The 21421-nt window shown below is 50.8% G+C and overlaps 1 protein-coding gene and 1 long non-coding RNA gene across 2 annotated transcripts in view; one reads left to right on the forward strand and one right to left on the reverse strand.

Annotated features, from left to right (window-relative positions):
* Positions 1 to 21421, reverse strand: part of COPG2 (COPI coat complex subunit gamma 2) — a 117002-nt gene that overhangs the window by 927 nt on the left and 94654 nt on the right. The window contains exons 21-23 of the mRNA XM_044246575.1: positions 1353 to 1450; positions 459 to 597; positions 130 to 228 (exon numbers count right to left, since the gene is read on the reverse strand). Coding sequence (XP_044102510.1) covers positions 130 to 228; positions 459 to 597; positions 1353 to 1450 — 336 coding nt within the window. The remainder of the gene's footprint in view (positions 1 to 129; positions 229 to 458; positions 598 to 1352; positions 1451 to 21421) is intronic.
* Positions 1618 to 21421, forward strand: part of LOC122905076 — a 41313-nt gene continuing 21509 nt past the window's right edge. The window contains exon 1 of the long non-coding RNA XR_006384311.1: positions 1618 to 19448. This is a non-coding gene — a long non-coding RNA (uncharacterized LOC122905076). The remainder of the gene's footprint in view (positions 19449 to 21421) is intronic.

Genomic DNA, 21421 nt, shown 5'->3' on the forward strand with positions numbered 1-21421 from the left:
GAATAACTGAGCAGCTAAAACAAACTATTCACACTGACAGGGCTGTAAATTACAACCCCTGTGATGCCTGTGCACACCCGTTCCTATTTTGCAACCATACAAAGGGGGAATCTGATGGAAGTTTCTTACCTGCCAGATAGAGGGAATGGGAATTCTTGTTCTCAGGTACTTTGTCCGACCTCTCACAGGGCTGCATGCCCAGAAATGTGATGATGTTGTTGACAGCTTCTGTGTTGAGGGGACAGATGCAACAGTATCAGGAAAGTTCAGCCTAGGGGTCTGCCTCTGTCCCAGCAGGTGCTGAGGAGGGAAGCCACCAGACTAGAACCCGGCTGACTCAGATGATGAAGACAGCAAAATGGTTTATGGAATATTTAAAGAAAAGAGACAACTCTGGAATAATAAATACGTCCATTAGGTTTCATCCTGCAATACACAGATGGCAAAACTGTTCTCACCTTCGAGAGTTTTGGTAGAACTGAGGGCAAAGGTCTCTTCTTTCTCAAAGGTGTCTCCCACCTCTTCCCAGGCAGCAGCAAAATTAGGCTTTAGTACTTTCTGAATGTGGTCAGACACAGTCACTTCAAGATCTTCCAGCTAGTGGGTAAACAAGCAGGGCTCAGTAAAGGAAAGTCCTTCAGGACACCAGGAGGACAGAAGGGACTGATCGGAATGTTTTTATCATTTGGTATTCTCTCCTTTGCAGGAGCCTAGGAAAAACCTGACCACCCAAGTAGTTTAAGTTCTGTGGTCTAGATAAATCTAACGATGTAGGCCTTAGCAAAGGAAAGCAGAAAACAGGACATCTGGCAAGAGCTATATTCAGATCAACATGCGTAACCCTGGGGTATAAAGTGGTCTTGCTGCCACACCTAACCTAACTGTTAAAGGCCACGCTGGTCTTCTGAACATCACCTTCACTAATAGCCTGATCCCTATTAAACTTTTCCCTATATTCTGTGAAGGCTTCTCAGTCCGTGATGTAGCTACGTTAGAAGGAAACTAAATGCTGCTAAACAAAAACAGAAAAAACACAATACTTGAAATAAAACTCATTGATCTCCATGAAAATCATGTAATTGTTTCATCTCTTAATTATCCCCATTATAAAGACATCAGAGCGTGAGTTCTGTTTCACTCAGTCATTAAGTGGTACATCCCAGTTCTCTTTGGCATGACACACTCCTCTTAGAGAGGAGGCTCTGTCCAGGTCCTCCTCAGCTGTGGTTGGTGGGAGACTAAAGCCCCCTCCGTGCATGTCCCATGTCGCCAGCATGTTCCCTGCAGGCAGCAGTCAATCGGTGGAGCAAGGGTGTCAGAGGCAGTGTTGGGGTTGGGGAGGGCAGACTCACCACATACTCATCATCATAGCCCTCCTCAGCCGGAACACCGGTGTCAGGGTCGCAGTCCCGGACCGTGAACTTCATGGTGCAGCTAAAGGTGGCTGTAACTGCGTGAGAAACAGCAGTCGAGCCTGGGTCAGGGCCAGTGCAGGCACAAAGCCTCCCTCGAGAGCGCAGAGTCCTGGCTGCCCATGGCGGGCGCAGCTGCGCAAAATGACTTTAAAACCCATCCCCCACCATGGGTTAGAATAGCACAGAAAAGACAACATGGGCAACACTGCTTCCATATTTGCATAAAGCAAGCAGCCCAGGAGAGACCTTTGGGGGCTTTTTGCCATGCTTGTCAAGAGTCTACATGTTGAAAAATGTAAGAACCCATTACTTTTAGGAGCTGACAAAGGGAAAAAAAAAACCACCCAGGTCATTAAATTAACACTAAGTACGTCAAGAATCTTAGTATCGATATTTTACCTTTAGATTGTGGACTGACAGTGGGTCCACAGGCCAGGCCACCAGAGTGAATGTGCTTTATATCAGCTTTCATCCTGCAGTAAGCAGGTCAGTAGTGAGGTTCTGGCATTGGTAGAGTCAGTGTCTTAGAATGGAAAAACAAGTGAGCCTTATTGTTTGGGGATGAATGGTAGAATAAGAAAGAAATGGAAATCGGGGGATACATTTTTGGAAAGGGAAGTCTTCGTGAAGAGATTTTCTGAACGGATGGAAGGACGGCATTTATTAAGTCTGGATGTTTTAGAAAAGGCATTTAGGGTCAGGTACAAAACATACTAGACACTGGGGAGTAAGAGAGTTATCTGGGGGATAGGAAGGACAGGAAAAGAACAGATTCTGATGTAAAGACCATATATGACATGCTGGGTAGTGGGACTTCCATCTGCTCAGTCTCAAGTTTAAGCTCCCTCCTCCCACCCTCCCTCCTTCCAGTCAAGTATGTGGTAAATGTCAGTACATGTTGACATCAGACATGTACACATTAGATCTAATGTGTCAGATCCTTGGGTAAAAAGATGACTGAGACATGACTTCTGTCTCAGCAGACTGTCTAGGAGTTAAATAGGTGTGTGTGTGTGTGGGGGGGGGAGATATCTGCCTGTACTTGTGACATTACAACTCCATGCCATAGATTCTGTAAGTTGTAACAGAGGGCAGTGAGGGAGTATAGGATTAACAGCTGGGGGAAATCAAAATATTTGAAAGAATGTAACAGCTTAACAGGATCTCAAAGGATGCAAAAGAGATTGGGCAAGCAAGCAGTGGAAGGTACACACAAAAAAGGAAAGCCACCAGAAGGGCCATGGGGTAAGTGGAAATGAGAAGAGACGCTAAGGCATAGGTGCTGAAGTGAATTTGTTTAGGAACAAATTTGAATACCTTGTATTTCAAATGAAAGAGACCAGGTATTTTCTAACAGGCCCTGGTTTGCGGAGGCAGTCAAGAGACTGGAATATTAGAAATCACTAAAGCCACCCGTGGGAATCCTATACAAAACAGGTATGAGTTTGGAGAGCAAACGAATTTAACAGAATACCTTGAGAACGGATGACAGTAGTGGGTTGTGCCATGTAGGATAGAGTGTACCTGTTAAGACTAGAGAATCTTATTTCAGTGCAACAGGGGGTTGGTCAAAGAATGATCGTGGTTAAATTAGTGTAGGGTTTTCTGCAGGAAAGAAAGGGAAGAAGGAAGAAAGAAGTGGAAGTTAACAGACCTAAAATGGGTCAGTTGAAGTATTTAGACAAAGAGAGGAGATACGGGATTTTTGGCAGGGACAAAGGTCATGATCAAGTAAGCATGAGGAGCAGGACTGACATTGGGTAATGCAAGAGTATGTGAATCCCAGTTTGGTTTTGAGTAAGCAAGGAGGCTACAGGCAAATGGGCAAGAGGAATAGGAGACAACTGGGAACAGGGGTAGACCATAACCTGGGGCAAACTGGTTGAATTTTAGGTATAAGTAAGGGCCTAAGACAATGTGTAGGTAAGTGACACAGAAACAGATTAAGATAGCAAACAGAAATAGTATTAGAATGTTTCTGAAATGTTTATGACAAATTTTTAAGTAAATGGTTTGGCTGATAGAAGGAGAGGTTACAGGGCATCTAAGGTGAACTCCAGCAAAAACACTGGTACCAATCTATTGATGTTGCCAGAAAGGATGGCTAACACTGGGTGATGAGCGAGGGGGTGAGGAGGCCCTTTCATAGCAAGAGAACAATATTGAATCCATTGCCATAACAAAGATGAGAACTTCATGAATGAAGCCAGGCAAATAACCAGAGGGAGTAAGGGCAGAATGCCCTGGAGAGCTACATTAAAATTCCTCTCAGAAGAGGCTTGTCTTAAGAGAACTGACTGAAATGAAAGGTAGCTACTGAGCAGACCTGTGTGAAAGAACACAAATTAGAGAAAAGACAGACGCTGGAAACGAAGTCAGGAGAGAGACGTGGGGGTCAGGCCGGGCACAGGACACGCAGCAGGGAGTTGCCAGGTCTCAGCCACCGGAGGGGAGACTGATTAAATAAGACATGTGGCTATGAGAACATTCCAGAAAACTTTGTTGAAATAATTTAAAGGCTATGGCCAGTGGGGCCGAAATTAGAAAGGGGTAGAAGGGCTAGAGGTAAAATGCCAACTACAGCAGTCCGTGCAGGTCCAGACTGCACCGCACAGGAACGGCTGCCGTACACAGCATGTGGGAAGACTGACACCACTCGAGGAGTGAGTGCCAAACCCGAGGAGCAAATACCCACCAGGAAAGAGTGCTGAATCCCCAGGAATGCTCTGCACGTGGCTGGAGGGCTGCTGAAAGAGAAGGTTTTCTCTAGGACAAATGTAGGGGAAGAGGAGGAAAGGTACAGAAAAAGCAGCATTAAGTTGCTCTCAGATGGGAAGGAGTCCCTAAGGAATAACGTAACGGCTGCCAGGATGGGACGTCATTCCTGGGCCGTAAGTCGTGACGCAGTATGGAGAAACTGGAAGCAGAGAAAAGGAAACACAGTAGTGGAAGACCCACAAGGCAGAGCAGGTGAGGGATGAAGAAGGTCTAGATGGGGCATCCTGTGAGAGCTTTAAACAGGTCACTGGTTACGTTTTGGGTGTTTTGTGTAGAAGTATTAAAAAGTGTGAGGAGCAAGGACTTCAGTCAGAGGCAGGACACTGGGTAATGCAAGAGTATGTGAAATGGCAAATGGGCAAGAGGAATAGGAGACAACTGGGAACAGGGGTAGACCATAACCTGGGGCAAACTGGTTGAATTTTAGGTATAAGTAAGGGCCTAAGACAATGTGTAGGTAAGTGACACAGAAACAGATTAAGATAGCAAACAGAAATAGTATTAGAATGTTTCTGAAATGTTTATGACAAATTTTTAAGTAAATGGTTTGGCTGATAGAAGGAGAGCTCTTGGGGCCCCCATTTGGAGGGAAATTGGGAGTTGAAGGACTTGGGTGATAGGGAAGTTAATGAAAAGCTATCGCTGGTGTCTTTAGAGATCCTGGTCTTGACTTAGTAGTGTGCACGGAGGTGGTCTGTCCGGAGAAGAGCTTACTGTGCCGTGGGGAACGGCTGAAGAGGATGAGGGAGCACATCTGAAGAGAAGTGTCTGGCACCCATGCCTTCTGTCAAGAGGGGGCAAGTAAAGGAGGGTTGGGTGAGGTGTCTCATCTTACTTTGTGAAGTGCCGTTAAAGTTGGTCGCTCTTTGAAGCTACCTGCCATGTGAGGCTTGACTAAAAGTGACAGTTCCTGGGCTGACCGGTATGAAAATAGCATGGAGGAGAAGAGCTAGAAGCTGGAGGCCAGAAGCCAAGAAGGGAGGGCACTTAAGGTGTGGAGTGAACTAGAACCGTGCGAGGAGGGAAGGACACAAAAGATCAGGACGAGGGCGCTGGGAGGCGGCAGAGCTGACAGTAAGCAGAGAGCTGTGAGCAAAGCTAGATTACAACCAAAGGAGAGGGTGTGTGGAGAGGAAGTGGCTGATAAGAAGTGGTGTCACAAAGGAGTGCCATGTGGGACTCTCCCTTGAAGCCACAGTGTGACCAACAGAGTGAAAGGTTAAAGAGCCTAGGGTGGATGGATGTCAGCCACGGAGAGGGGCAGGAGTCCTGTGAAAGTTGGGGTTGAACGGAGGGGCCAAGTGCACGTGGCAGAGCAGGGACAGAACAAGGAAGAGGAAAAAGGCAACAGCCAAACCCATGAGAGATGATACCAAGAAGGGAGCTGACCAGACAAGCAGCTCTGTAGGTAATGGAGATGCTCATTTGGGGTCAACCTGGGCAAAGAGTGGGAGAGCTTGCGGAAGAGGTGGGGGCACCTGAAGATCAGCAGGTTTGGGGAGGAAGGCTATGGTGCCATGCCTGGGGCAAAGATGACGATCACATGAGAAAGGAGAGAGGTGGAGACTGCATTAAGGGAGGGCTGTGGGAAGAGCAGTGGGGAGCAGGGGGAGTGGCAGGGACAGAGAAGGTGAAGAATAAAGTTCCCCAGAATGGGAAATCCCGTAAGATCTTGTAAGAGGTCTGTCTGGTTGGTTAAATGTTGGGTCTTAAAGCCAAACTGAAAGCAGTATGTAGGACGACAGAAGAACAGGGCCTGAAGGGGAGCAGGCTGTTCTAGTGAGGAGGACTGGAAGGACAAGGATGAAGATGCCCCTGGTACAAAGCAAGGACAGCACGTGGACCCTGGAGTGCTGTGAGTAGTGTGTCTGCAGCAGGGAGGACAAGTATTGGGCGACGAGTGTCCGGAGGTCATGGTGGGAACCCAACTTGAGTAGAACTTTGTTACTTCTCTGTACAGGTGGTAGATGAAATTACACTGTGTGGAATAAAGACATGTCAGGGCAAGCAACCGAAGGGATACAGATAACTGTCACGTGAGCGCCACACTGAAGTCACCCTAGAATTTACTGTCAAGCGGAGATGTTTTGCTAGTGGGGAGAGAACCTGGTGGAGAGCTGTTGAGGAGGAGGCCATGCCTGAGGGTCGGGGGGTGGTACTCAAGAGAAGGCGGCTTATTTCTTCAGGGCAGGAAAGGTAATAGGAGACAGGCATGGGAGAGCGACATTACAGTTGCCCCCAGATTAAAAGGTTACCTGAAGAATGTCGGGTATTGACTGGAAAGAGAAGGCCCCACACGTGGGCCAGAGGTGCGGGGTGGGGGCGGGGAAGAGGGGTTAAGGTCAAGACGAGCAGTGTGGAGAGAGCAACTCTGAGGAGCCGGCGTGGTACTAAGAAAAACCGTGTGCACCACGCAGTCCCCCAGAATGGGGGACCCCGCTGGCAACAAGGAAGGGCCTCACTGGCCTAATACGTTGGGCATAAGGCAACACCACAGGGACTCGTGCGTGTACTGGGAGAGAAAGAAAGGCCTGCAAAATAATGAAAGTCAGAAGTGGACTCGGTCTTGATGCCTTGGTGGGAAATTTTTAATGAAGGGACTCGGCTGAGGGGAGTGTTTAGAGCAGTGCTTCCTAACACGTGTGCTTCAGCCCCGCCTGAGCCGCTGAGTCTGTCTTAACGAACTACAGTTTGAGGACCACTGCTCTAGAGGAAGGCAGATGAGCCATTCTGATGAGTCTTGCTAAGCAGCCTGTCATGTGAGCACCCGCTGACAGAGAGGCAACTGGGGAGACTGTACGAAAGGACAGGGGATACGGAGGGAAGGGAGGTTAGAATAGGGCAAGGGGCCCCGTGACTCCTGCTAGGGCAGGGAGCTTGCAGGAGAGTAACCGGGCCAAGGGGAAGGTCACCGAAGAGGGCTGGAGTGAGGGACACTGGGATGTGCAGGGTAGGGACTCTGTAGAGTGGTTTTACGTTAACCCAGTCATGACCACTGAAGAAAGAAAGAAGAAGGGGTATGGCTACAAACAAGTGAGGAAGGGGAGCTGTTCGGGAGGCCCTGCGGAAGAGGAGGGGGAGAGCGGCCACAGCGGATGGACCTGTAATCCAGGCCACAGTCTGAACAGTGAGGGCTGAATCGGAGGTGTTGGTTTATCCAGAAGGAAGTCTGAATCTGTGGGAATGGTAAGTGCGTTCGTAGTCTCTGGATGGAGGAAGGATGCTGAATAGAAGGTGGTTTTTATGAGGCAAAAATCAAGAAAAAGGAGTAAAACACAGTTAAAACTGCCATCAGATGAGAAGATAAACCACTGAATACTGACATGGAAATGGTCCCTGACGCTAACTGTATGTATATGGCACCACACGTGGGCCAAAGGTCATGATGGAAAAGGAAGGAGACTGGTTAGTTGCTCTCTCAGGGAAGGGCTTGTCTAAAAAACAGACACTTGGTTTTGAGTGAGGGAGTGGGGACCCGAGGGGAAGGAACCTCCAAAGGTCATCACTCACCACTCTGAAAGGTTAAGATACACAAGGGATACTGGAAAGAATGTACTTTAACAGGATGTTAAAGACATGCTCGGGAATTAAGGAGATGCTAGGATTTGCAGAAAGTGAGAGAAGCAACCAAGGAGACTTGCATGAACGAAGAGCAAGAGACGGAGGCTGGGAACAATAAGGCGAGGGGATGTGTGGGTTATGCAAGGCTGCAAAATGTACAGGTAGAAAAATAAATACGGAAGGGCATTAGAGAGGGCCAAATGGGAACTTGAGGAAATGGGAGTTGGACATTTGTCAGATTTGTGTATTAACAAGGAGAGAGAGTGAGGTAAGAAGGTGGTGGAGTCGGACTTGGGAGTTCGGGGTTTGCTCTCCAGGATGCTTTGCTGGAAAGATCCTGGAGGTAGCATGTCTGCTCAATATAGGGAAAGGTCAAATAGGCTGAGAGGCATGGATGTAAAAGGCAAACCAGTAGCAGGAATACTGTGGATGTTTATGCTGAACTGAGAGGAAGAGAGGATGCGGTGATGAATGTAGGACACCAGGGAGATGGCAGTGGGTTGAGCAGTGAGCACCCAACATCTGTGTCCTGAAGAGCCAGTGGAAATCTGGAAGAAGGAGATGGAAGTAGGCGGTAGCTGGAAGGAGGGACACAGAAGCTTGGGCAGCATGTTTCTCTGGGGTAAAATACAGTACAAGGAGGAGAGGAATGGAAGAGCAAAGCGAAGATTGCTGCAGATGTGAAGGAAGGGTTTGAGAAGCAGCCAATTCTTGAAGGCTGATGGGCTAGGCACATGCTTAGACCAGGGTTGGGATGGAATAAGAAGCGGGAGAGGGTTTGTGAGCGGAGAAAAGGACCATTGTATGAGTTAGAGAAGACTTAGTAAATGGAGTGGCAAAAATGCAGACCAGGTTTAAGGGACTTTGATTAAGATGAATTCTAAAAAGATGTTGCTAGCAATCTTAGAATACATCAGGATTGACCAGTCAGGGAGTGTGGGTGAATGGTTTGTAGACAAGATTATGTGTATTTCTTGAGTGGTTAGAAATCATAAGGGACATAAAGCTTAGGTGCGTACCCATTGTTAGGGTACACTGCAGGGCGGTGGTACACGTGATGTGAGGTGTCGTGTGGTCAGTATCGGTGATGTGACAGCTGGAGGGGTAGTTAAGATATGTAGAGCATAACAAAATACAAAAGAAGAAAGGAGTTAAGTAATGGGCACATTCATGAATTTGAGCAGTTTCTCAGTAGTCAGAGTGACAAGAAGGCAAATAAGATGTGGACTAAAGAAACCCAGAATGGAGAAATCTGTCAGGTCTAAGAAGAGGTCTAATTGGTTAAAATATTTGGTGTTAAAGGCTGCAATGAATGGTGTATATAATAAATTAAAGGCCTGCATATGGACAGAAGTCAGAAAGCAGATTAACTCTTGAAGTCTTGATGGGAAAAATTTTTTAAAGAATATGTGTGTGGTGTGTATGTGTGTGTGTGTGTGTGTGTGTGTGTATGTATGTGTGTGTGTCTATTCACACATACATGTATTTAAAATCCTCAAGGATAGCATTACATGTTATTGAAGGAGACAAATATTTTTTAAAATGATAAATATAGAAGCATCAAATTACATAGTGAGGGAGAGGAAAGTGATTCTGAAGTGGTACAGAGGAAATCTTAATTATATGTAATGTTTTATTTCTCTTAAAAAACCACAAATACAACTTAGGATATAAAGGAGTGCGGTGGTAGGTGTGTGGATGTGGGAGGGATGGAATAATTTTCACGGAAAGACCGGATATGAATAGTTAGGAGGCAAGCTCAGGATGATTCTTGATGCAAAGCCATCGATGGCGACCTGTTTGTCCAATGGGAGAGCGCAGCGGGAGGGGTCCGGTGAGAGCATGGTCTGTATTCGGTAAGCAGCAGGTGGGTATCTTTTTTTTTTTTTTAAGGTTTTATTTATTTATTTGACAGAGATCACAAGCAGGCAGAGAGGCAGGCAGAGAGAGAGAGAGCAGGTGGTTATCTTTAAGGGAGAATACCTAAAGAGAAAAATAACGGCTCCCTCACTGTGATCAGAGATGGAAGCTGAAAATGTGACAGATGTTAATAAGCTATGACGGAGCAAATAACCATGGGAAATTAAGAAGTTGTTGAAGTATGGGTGTTAAAATTTGCTCAGAAATTAAGGTATCACGTCAGAACTGGCTGGAAGTGCGAGAAACTACCGAGACATGTATTTAAAAATGAGAGAGAAGGAAGAAGTAGAGAAGAACTGAGGCGGAAATCTGAGAAGAGGGAGCATGAGATCTAGGCTCGGTGCAGAGCAGGAAGTCTTGCGGAATGGCAAACAAGGAAGAGCAGGAAAGGCCAGCACGGGGAGCGCGCAGAGAGAGTCAGAATTGGAAGTTCAGTGTAGAGTCGCATGTTAATTCAGATTATCAGATTATCAGGAAAGAGGTTGGGATATGGCTTACATAAGAACTGGAATATAACGTGTTGCTACCAGAAGGCTTTGCTGGAAAAAGATGGGAAGCCATCGGTGTTGTCAATAGAATGAGAAGCTAGAGAGAGATTAAACGGGATGGACACAAAATGGGCCACAGTGGGGAGCTTTGTCAGTGCAGGCTGCATGGAAGGTGCAAACAGACTCCATACAGAGTGTAGGAAATAAGGAAGATCCAAGAATTCAGCCTGTTCTGAATATCAAAACTGTCGAGGAGGCGGTTAGGTTCCCTGGAATGATCCAGCTGAAAGGAGGAGGAATGAGGGAGGAAACGTAGGGTGTTTGCCGCAGCAGGAGAAAGGGAAAATGGAGAAAAGAACAGAAGAGCAATGTTCAGGCTGCCTGCAGACGGAACACTGTTATTTGCAAAGTCCTACTGATGGGAGAAATGGCTGTTGCTGCCTATGTGCGCCAAAGGTCATGACCGAATGAATACAAAGGAAAAGAGGATGGCACGTGAGCGCAGAGGCGCAGTAGGAATTAAGAGAGCACCTGAAGAAAGGGCACGGCAGCAAGACACAACAGGTGTGAATGAAAGAAACAGAGCAGCCGTCCCATCTTAGAACTGGGTCTGGAATGGGAGCGGCTCCAGCGCCTGAAGAACAGCAGGAGCTGGGTGGGCTGGCTCCTGAAGTCTCCACTTATTTATGACTCAGTGATTGCTTCCTAGGAAAGGTTAGGAGGAGATGGACTAAGAAAAACGCTGATAAGCCATTGGTGGAAACCTTAAAAACATCCCCACTGGCTTTTTAGGAGGTGTGGATTGAATACTTGTTCTGTCGACAAATGAATGCTTATGGGTTGAGGAGTGGTGGGCGCTCACAGTGAATGCTTAAGATCTGGTAGGGCAGATACTCAAAAGAAATTATGGAAGACTCACCTGGGAGTGATGTTAGATCTGCTGAGAAGTTAAGGAATTGTGTAAGGACTGGCTGAAAGCGGGAGAAGCAACTGAAAAGATGTGTATAAAACGAGAGGAAAGAGGAAGGGAGAGAAGATGCTGGTTAGAGGGGAGGTATGACTTAGGCTGGGTTTGGGATGTGCAGGGTTCAAAATGGCAAATACCACGTAGACCAGAATGAGGGACGCAGGTGTCATCTACCAGGTAACTACACACATTATCAAAGTACTTGTTACCATGAAGTTTTTACCTCTATATCCCCATGTGCTTGCAAAACCACAGTAAGTCAGCATTATTTTTTGCACACAAGGGTGTTCAGACTAGTATGCGTTTGCTGGGGTTGAAGCTCTTCTGCTAATAGGCTTGCTTCAAAGTTTTTCAATGTGTTGTGCGTTGTTTCCATCACTTTCCCTACAAAATGCGTGGAACTACTCAAGCAATTCGCCAGTCGGTAAGTAAATGTTCCAAAAAGTTTCTTTTTTATATATTTCACTTAAAAAATGTACGTGACTTTGTTATTTATCTTGAAAGCCTTTCATTATTCCTCACAGTGTAAAAGGAGAATGCATTTACGGACGGTCTTGTATCTTAGCATGGGAGCACTGTATATTGCACACAAACACGTACCCTAAGGAATGAATTATATGTTAAGTAATTATGTAGTTGTCCTTTAAAATGGTTTATACTATAAGAAATACTTGAAAGTTCTTGTAATATTTTTGTGATGGTTGAGAAAATAGGTTGGATTTTTTTAAAAAGGGAGATGTAAAGGGCTTTTTCAAATTTAAAATAGAGCAACGTAAGCATTTACTAACAAAAATTGTTACTCAGCATACTTTAAGCCAAGGATAATGAAAATTGTTTATACTTATAAAGCAGGTAAGTCAGGAAGAGAACTGTGTGGTAAGGCAGTTCTCAAAAGAAGAGAGAGAGGAGTAAAATGAGCTGTATGTTTGCGTAACAAAGTGTGGCTGACAAAGAGAAGGGTTAGGGACGGGTCCCATCAAGTGGGCTTAAAAGGAGGAAAGTGGCAGGGATCCTACCAAGGAATAAATAGAAGCGAAAGCCAGTTAGCAAAATCTGCAGGAAAGAAGAAATACGGAACCAGATAGAGCAGTGGATGCAGAATACAAAGAGGAGCCAAACAGGGAGTTACTAGTGAGTGGAGGAGAATGATACATGCTCAGTATATGAGTGGTTAATAAAAGATAAAATTGGGGAGGGACACCAAGAAAGTGGGTGGAAAAGCAAAACGTACCTTCAAGTGGGGAAGGTCATGTGCAGAAGGACATACTGAGGCAAGGTTTGGCACTGTACCGGTAGCTAATAGAACGAGGAAGAACACAGATGATGGAAACTAAGTAAACAAGCACTGGATGAAGTAGCCCTTGTTTCCAAGTAACTAGAGTGAATATAAGGGGAAGATCTTCTAGTAAGGAGACGCAGAAGCATGAGGGGAGTGGAGGTAGTGCACGCATCAAGGAAGCGAATACAGGATTACAGGTGGGCGGAAGGTCCAGAAGAGCATGAAGGCAGGATGGAAAGAAGTCAGAAGGCATGCAGGCATTAGAGTAGCATGTGTGCAAAAGGCAAAGGGGAAAAGAGAGATCAAGTTGCGTGTTTAATCCGGTTCCAAACAAAGGAGGGGGAAAGAGGTTAAGAAATGGGTCAAAAGGGACTCAGAGGTCATAGGGGAAAAGGGTGTCATGGAAGGGCACTGAAAAGTACACATTCATATCTAGAAAGGGCATTGAACGTGATGAGAAGAGCGGTACTGGGCAGATTATGGGCCAGGGGTGGGAGGGCAGGGAGAGGCAGGCATGGGGGCACTATGCAGAAATGGGCGGATAGGACTAGAAGAGTCTCCTATTCGCTTTTTCTCAGGGACAAAAGTATCCTCAGTAATAATGGAAATAAAGGAGGAACAAAAGTTGCATGACTTAATACTATATGCAGAGACCATGAAAAAGTGAGAGTACAGTAAAACTAATGCATGATAGAGAAAACAGTAAAGAGTGACTAAAGGTGGTTGGACAGTGAATCTTGCAAAACTTATCACAGTATGGAAATTAAGGAGCTATGAAGGGTAAATGAAGGAAGAGAAAATGTCCAGTGGGAACAAGATGGAAATCTGGTGAGGGAGTTTAGAGTGTGTTTATCTTTTTGGAGCTGAGTTCAAGCTAGGCTCCAGTTATCAACAAGATCTAGAAGAGAAAGAAACAAAAGGTCCGGGAAAGAGACTGGAGTAGAGGGATGAGGGATGGAAGGAAGAGAGTCGAGAACCGCCGGCAAAACAGTGGCCGTGGAAAAGAATGAGAGCTGCAGTAGATTTCCAAAGGTCTGTCGGAGAAAGGAAACAGTAAGCACTTTGAAAACCAGTAAAATTAAACACTGGAATGAATGAGGCATGGAATAGGATATTAAGTAAAAAGAAAAGTCAGACTCAAGAATGACTCTTGATGACGAGGGAAGACAAATCCAAGAAACAAAAAAGTATAACTTTAAAGTAGCCTAGGCTTTGGGGCCCATCTGTGTCATAGTGTAAATACGGGGGGGACGCAGGGGATCCAAGGGCAGAGAGCCGGCCCGTGTCAGCCGCTGGGGCGGTGCTGGGCCTGGAGGACAAGCGTTCCCGGCCGCTGATGGAAGCAGGAGGCCAGAGGTGCGCGAGGGCGGGGCGCTGCCCGGGGAGTCTGGGCAACCTTCCATTGCAGTGATTCTCCCCGAGGATGGGGGGGTGGTTTTCACCCGAGGGGGGCTGTGGGCACGGCCCCCAGGGCAGGCCTATCAGAACATCTGAGGGGGAGCAGTGCTCTGCTCAGTGCAAAAGCAAACCCAAAAACACACAAAAGCAAACCCAAAAACACGCCCAGATGATGACGCTGATAGGCGGTCTTGGGGGTCGTGGGTCCTCGGGTGAGAATCACTGGGTGGAAGGGGCCGAGTGGAAGGTGGGCAGAGAGGTGACACTTGAGCAGGTGAGCCCCCGGGCCAGGGTAGGTGACGGGGGAGGCCGTAGAGTCAGGGCCGTGAGACATGGGGAAGGAGGAGCCCGGCCCAGGCAGACAGCGAGCAAATGGATGTAGCCGAGAAGGCCTCTGGTTCAATGTGGGGATGGGGGCGGTGGGGTGGTGAGGGTTGAAGGCTGGGGTTTACTGTCAGTGGGTCGGGGGTGCAGACCAGCAGAGGACACTGGAAGAGGAAGGCGGAGGGAGACGGCAGTGGCTGGAGCGGAGTCAGCACCGTGTGTCCGAGGCAGAGACGACTGACCTGGGCTGAGCGGCGGGTGTGGGATGGAGAAGGGCGCGCTCAGCAGAGGAGACCCCGAGTCCAGCGGGATGACTCCCACAGGGTGGCTGAAGGAACGTCAGGTGGCTCAGGTCACAGGACGGTCCCTGTGCCGCGTGTGCAGGGGAGACGCCAAGCTGGGGCCCTGGAGGTGGGGCAGGGGAGCAGTCTGCAGGGGTGGGAGAGTGTGGGAGAGCAGAGGTGGTCCACAGGGCGACAAGAGTGACAAAGGACAGGTGATGGGGCCTGGCAGGGAGGGCGGGAGAGGCTGGTGAGAGGATCGGGGAGTGAGCCCAGAAGGAGTGGATGTGGAGAGACCAGGAGCCGGGTCCCCCAGGTGGGGACGAGGGTGTGAGGAAGCTGGTGCAAGAGGAAGACCATGGCCGCTGAGGACCGTGGGGGAGAACAGGGAGGCCAGCGGAGGAGGAGATGGGAGAGGTCGTGGCCCATTTAGAATGCTGTAGACAACCAAGTTGGTTCAGGGGATGGTGACAAGACGGAAGGTCAGAGAAATGCCCAGAGAATGACCTCCTCCCAAATGGTGGCCTGAGAAGGCAGAGGGTTTAGCATGATTTCCGCGTCAGAGGGCCTCAGTATAGCTCACTGGGGACGGAGAAGCTGGTCACCTGGGGGTGGGGGTGGGGTGCGGCAGGGCAGGCCAAGTAGGGAGCAGATGTCAAAGAAAAGAGCTGGGACTCCCTCATGTGACAGGTGGTAGGGAGTTGGTCAGGGGAGTGGAAGGGAAGCAACAGGGACAGGCAGCAGGGGAGAAAGGAGAGGGCCTCACACATGCAGGGGCTCAGGATGGGTAGAGGAAGCACCCTGAAAAGGGGCACGGGGGCAAGAAGGGTGGCATATGCAGCATTGAGATGGGACGGCGGGAATGGCCAGGGAAGACCTCATACCCTGGGCATCTGAAGACTCGGGACTCTCATGAACAAATGCGGAAGGGGCACGATGAGGTGGAAGGAGGGCAACAGCATCGCCGCACTGTCAGGCCCCACCTGGAGCCTGTGGCAGGTGGCCTCAGGGACACAGGACAGACTGCTGTGCCTGCTGTCCCGGGTGTGGATGGCAGATACACTTAGAAATGCTGGGGGAGCATGCAAGAAGCAAGCGTCAGCTATGCCAAGGGGCAGAGAGGGTGGGGGTCTAGTAGGTAGCAGCAAGACTCCACAGAGGAGGAGGGAGGACCGTCGAAACCAATGGGGTATCGGACCTCTCACTGAAAAGCTTGACCAGGTGGACAACAGAGGACCAGAGAGAGGGGGAAAGAGGGGGGCAGGCACATCCTAGAACCTGCATGTGGCATTGCCAAGGGAGAAAGACCAAGAGGGAAGGAGGGATCTGGACAGTCTCAGTGGGGAGGGGCAGGGCAGCGGCGATGGGCAGCTTGCGTCAGATGACCCCCGCGCAGAAGGAATGGAAGCCGGGGAGGGGAGGGAAGGGGGATGAGCTGAAAGTGCAGGCCTGGGGCGTAAGGTCCTGTGGGCAAGGGGCGGACTGAAAGGGAGGAGCCTGGAGGAAGGGGGAATGGGATGAGGTTAGGAAAAGAGAACCTAAAGGGAAGAGGGAGGCCAGAGCTAGTGAAAGGACCAGATGAGGGCAGCAGACATGGCCTGCTGAGGGGATGGAAAGAGTGTGAGCTGAGAGCAGATCTCAGGAGGGAGCACACCCGCTGGTGAAGGGATGACCCAGTGGGACTCCCTGACAGGCACTAGGAGCTTTGACATAACACAGACGCTGGAGGAAAGGCTGGGTGCTTACCTGCACTGAGGAGGGAAAAGGAAGAAATGGGTTGTGGGAGGAAAGCTCCTGGGAAGGAATGTCAAAATGGGGCACTGTGGCAGCTGAACAGGTCACCTCCCAGAGACAGACTGGGAGACGATGGGAGGCACTTGGGAGGATGCAGGACGGAATGTGCTGAGAGACAGACACCAAGAGGAGTAGTGAGAAGAGAGAAGAGTCAAGTAAGAATCCGGCACAACTCAGGGGCCTACCAGAAGGAATTCCAGAGCGTGAGGCTAGACGGCTCCAGCAGAAGCATGGGAAGGAGGCACAGAAAAGGGCAGTAGCTGTGGGCTCATGTGGCCTCGAATGGTGGCAAGAATAGAACTTTTTGGCCAGGCTCTTTAATATGGATCCGGCTAGGAAGGGGTGGGAGGAGGGGATGGGGTGGGGAATGGGGTTTGGGTCCCAGTGGGGTGGCTTTGACTGGGTTGGACAGGACAGCAGGGTTGGGACTGACAGGAATAGGATGTAGGTTAGGGAGGGGGACATGAACCATGTTCCAGGCACTGAGAAAACCATCTTCTTAAATGAGCTTATAGACTGATAACAAGTCAAGTCTGGGCATGATGATCACAGGCTGAAGAGAGGGCAGAAAAGACCAGTAAATCTATCCACAGAGGACAAAGGAGACAGCTGTGGGAAAGGCAGAAGAGAAGTGGGCTTGGCAGGAGTCACAGAGGGATGTGAGGCCCACAGGAGCCAGGCTCTGCAGGGACATGGTGTCACGGGTCTGAAACCAGGAGGGTAACATAGGGAAGGAGACAGTGGCAAGCACTAAGACCAGTATTGGACCAAAGATACTGTCCCAGTGCCTTGTGTCCTAAAGGGTGGGGGCGGGAGGGGTGTGAGGGTGAGGGGGGATGAGAACAGTGCCCTTGTGCACACTGGGGCTCGGGGCACATCAGTGTCAAAGAGTAACTACGGAGGGGATGTATGTGGTGGTTCCAAGAGGACAGAGCCGGGGCAATGTCCGAGTGTGGGGAAACGCTAGGAATTTGAGGAACAGTGTCAGTGACAAATGGTGGGGGCCAGAGGTGCGCGAGGGCAGGATGCAGCCCGGGGAGTCAGGCGGCCTTCCACTGTGGTGATTCTCCCCGAGGATGGGGGGGTGGTTTTCACCCGAGGGGGGCTGTGGGCACGGCCCCCAGGGCAGGCCTATCAGAACATCTGAGGGGGAGCAGTGCTCTGCTCAGTGCAAAAGCAAACCCAAAAACACACAAAAGCAAACCCAACAACATGCCCAGACGATGACGCTGATAGGCGGTCCTGAGGGTCGTGGGTCCTCGGGCGAGAATCACTGGGTGGAAGGGGCCGAGTGGAAGGTGGGCAGAGAGGTGACACTTGAGCAGGTGAGCCCCTGGGCCGGGGCAGGTGACCGGGGAGGCCGCAGAGTCAGGGCTGTGAGACGTGGGGGAGAAGGAGCCCGGCCCAGGCAGACAGCGAGCAAATGGATGTAGCCGAGAAGGCCTCTGGTTCAATGTGGGGATGGGGGTGGTGGGGTGGTGAGGGTTGAAGGCTGGGGTTTACTGTCAGTGGGTCGGGGGTGCAGACCAGCAGAGGACACTGGAAGAGGAAGGCGGAGGGAGACGGCAGTGGCTGCAGCGGAGTCAGCACCGTGTGTCTGAGGCAGAGACGACTGACCTGGGCTGAGCAGCGGGTGCGGGATGGAGAAGGGCGCGCTCAGCAGAGGAGACCCCGAGTCCAGCGGGACGACTCCCACAGGGTGGCTGAAGGAACGTCAGGTGGCTCAGGTCACAGGACGGTCCCTGTGCCGCGTGTGCAGGGGAGACGCCAAGCTGGGGCCCTGGAGGTGGGGCAGGGGAGCAGTCTGCAGGGGTGGGAGAGTGTGGGAGAGCAGAGGTGGTCCACAGGGCGACAAGAGTGACAAAGGACAGGTGATGGGGCCTGGCAGGGAGGGCGGGAGAGGCTGGTGAGAGGATCAGGGAGTGCGCTGTGCCACGAGGGTGGTACAGAGCCCAGAGGGAGTGGATGTGGAGAGACCAGGAACCGGGTCCCCCACGTGGGGACAAGGGCGTGAGGAAGCTGGTGTCAGAAGAAGAGCATGGCGTAGGTAAGACCAGAAAGCACAGAGGGATGTGAAGAATGTGTGATGAATGTGGGAGACATGGAAGGAGGCCAGAGGTTGAGGAAGGAGAGGTAGTTGGCTGGGTAATTTTTAGAGAGAATCCTGTCAGGATGGGGTGTGTCTAGGTCATAGAGAAGTCTAGAGGAGGACCAACGTTCTCGAAAATGGCAGAGTTGAAAAGGTGGGGTGCCTAGTGGTGAATCTGGACAGTAGGTTGATTCTGTACAGCACCCGGTGTTGAGGAAGGTGGCCATGGAGGGAGGAGGGCTGTCTTGAAGGGAGCGGTGAAGAGACAATGGGATGTCACATGACTAGCACGTGATGGGGAGGTAGGACATAACATAGATGGGGAAGCAGAGGATCTCTCAGAGATAGGAGTGGTGAACAGGCCGAGGATGGGCCCAGAAGGTTCAGTCTACATCCAGCAGAGGGAGAGTGAGACAGTGAAGACTGAGGCAGCCACAAAGAGTGGGTCCATGGGATGTGAGTCATGTCAGGCAAATCGGTGGGAGAACGAGGGACAGGCAGTAGGGAAGAAGGGACGGAATCTCTTGAATACACCAGAGGGTCGGGGCACCGTGGAAAAGGGGAAGGGGTACGAAGAACTTCTAATCTGGGGACATCAGCAGATCTCGGGGGTGGCACAAAGATTATCGTGTGTGGTACTGAGGCCGGACAGTAGCAGGGGAGCAGAGGGAAGATGCTACCACCTGGGTATATGGATCCGGGGCTCTCAGGAGCAAGGGGGAACAGGGGACACAGGGACAGAGGTGACTGAGGAGTGTGGCAGCCCTGTGCATCAGAACAGGTACTGAATGGAATATCTGATGGGAGACCTCAGGGAGTTCACGGTGGCCTCAGGGAGTGGAGTCCAGTATGTAGGTCACACATATGCTTTGAAATGGGGGAGGAGCTAACAGGAAGCAATGCGGAAGTGACCTTTCTCAACAGTTACCAAATCCCTGCTTCTGCTATTCCAGGGTTGAAGGGTGGAATTCAAACACGTGGCTAGAGACTCCAACAGGGGCTTTCAGCTGGGCAGGGGGAGACCTTCAAAAACCTAAGAATGCCACAGGTTTGGTCCAGGAACATGATGGCGGCAGCGGAGGGGCCCAGGAGGAGAGCAAGGGGCGGGGTGGGGGGTAAGGTCTGGGGAACACTTATTTTAGTGGACAACTGAGGTGGGAAGCCTTCCCGGGATGGAGAGAGACAGGATGGGCTCAAAATCACGTGGCCGAGCAGAAAGGAGGGTGGATGGGCATCTGGACAGCGTCAGTGGGGTGTGCAGGGTGGGGGTGCCTCAGGGGACCCAGGGGAGAAGGAATGGAAGCAAGGGAGGTGAGGGAAGGAGGACGAGCTGGAAGTCCAGGTCTGGCATAAAGTCCTGTGTGCAAGGGCTTGACTGAGAGGGAAGAGAGAGGAAGGAGGAAGGTGAGGTGGGGTGAGGCTGGGGGAAGGGGAGCCTCACACAGGGAAGGGGGTCAGAGCCAGTGGAAGGACCAGAAGAGTGACAGCAGATGGTTTCAGAGAGGACAATGGCCCGTTGAGGGGATGGAAAGAGTGTGAGCTGAGCCCAGGTCCTGGGAAAGGAGCGCCTCCAATGGTGAGGGGATGACCCAATGGGACTCCATGACAGGCTCTGGGGAGCTTTGAGGTGCACGGGTCCTAGGGAAGAGGCAAGGCGCTTTCCCCGGGCTGAAGAGGAAAAGGGAAGAAATGCAGCCTGCGAGAAAAGATCTTGAGAAAGACCCTCCAAAGGGGTCTTGATGGAGTGTGACAGGAGGGTCACGTCTCAGAGACAGGCAAGGTGAAGGGAGGCACCCAGGGGACGAAGGAGAAGGGAGACAGGCTGGACACCAACAGGGTGAGCAGAGAAGAGGGAGGTGGTGAAGAATGCATCCGGACCCGTCTCCGAGGAGCCCCCCAAGGGGAAGCTCAGACCAAGGGCGGCCTGAGCGGTGGCAGGGGAAGGAGGAAGAAGAGGTGGTGCAGGAGCTGCTCCCACAGCCTGGAATATGGTGGTGAGGGTAGAACTTTTCGGCCAGGCTCTTTACTACGGATCCGGTGGGGACGGGGTGGGAGGTGGGGCTGGGGTTGGGGCTGGGGTTGGGGTGGGGGATGGGGTTGGGGCTGGGGTTGGGGTGGGGGATGGGCTTAGGGCTGGGGTTGGGCTGGGGTTGGCTGGGAGGGCAGGGTTGGGATGGGGGTGGGGGGGATGGGGGGGCGGGGGGGTTATGTGTTGTGCTCCAGGCACTGAGAAAAACATTCTTTAACTGAGCTTGTGGACTGATACAAGTACAATGCTGGGGGTGATGACCGCAGTCTGGGGACAGCCAGTGAATCCACCCAGAGAGGACACAGGCAAGATACACAGGAAAGGCAGAAGGGAAGTGGGCTTGGCAGGAATCACAAAGGTCCATGAGGACCACAGGGCAAGGCTCTGCAGGGGGATGGCACCACAGGTCTGAAATAAGGAGTGGTAACATAGGGAAAGGATTAATGGCAATTGCTGGAAAGGACCAGGTTGGGACTGATTGTGTCACAATGCCTGCTAGTCAAGTGCTGGAGGCAGAGGCGGAGTAGGGGAAGGTGTGTGAAGAGAACAGTGCCCTTGTGCACACTGGGGCTTGGGGCACATCAGTGTCAAAGAGTAACTACGGAAGGGATGTATGTGGTGGTTCCAAGAGGACAGAGTGGCAACGTCCGAGTGTGGGGAAACGCTGGGAATTTGAGGAACAGTGTCAGTGACAACTGTTGGGGGCCAGAGGTGTGTGAGGGCGGGGTGCAGCCCGGGGAGTCGGGCGGCCTTCCACTGTGGTGATTCTCCCCGAGGATGGGGGGGTGGTTTTCACCCGAGGGGGGCTGTGGGCACGGCCCCCAGGGCAGGCCTATCAGAACATCTGAGGGGGAGCAGTGCTCTGCTCAGTGCAAAAGCAAACCCAAAAACACACAAAAGCAAACCCAAAAACACGTCCAGATGATGATGCTGATAGGCGGTCCTTGGGGGTTGTGGGTCCTCGGGTGAGAATCACTGGGTGGTAGGGGCCGAGTGGAAGGCGGGCAGAGAGGTGACGCTTGAGCAGGTGAGCCCCTGGGCCGGGGCAGGTGACCAGGGAGGCCGCAGAGTCAGGGCCGTGAGATGTTGGGGAGAAGG

Source organism: Neovison vison, chromosome 4, assembly GCF_020171115.1.
Source record: "Neovison vison isolate M4711 chromosome 4, ASM_NN_V1, whole genome shotgun sequence".
Lineage (NCBI taxonomy): Eukaryota > Metazoa > Chordata > Mammalia > Carnivora > Mustelidae > Neogale > Neogale vison.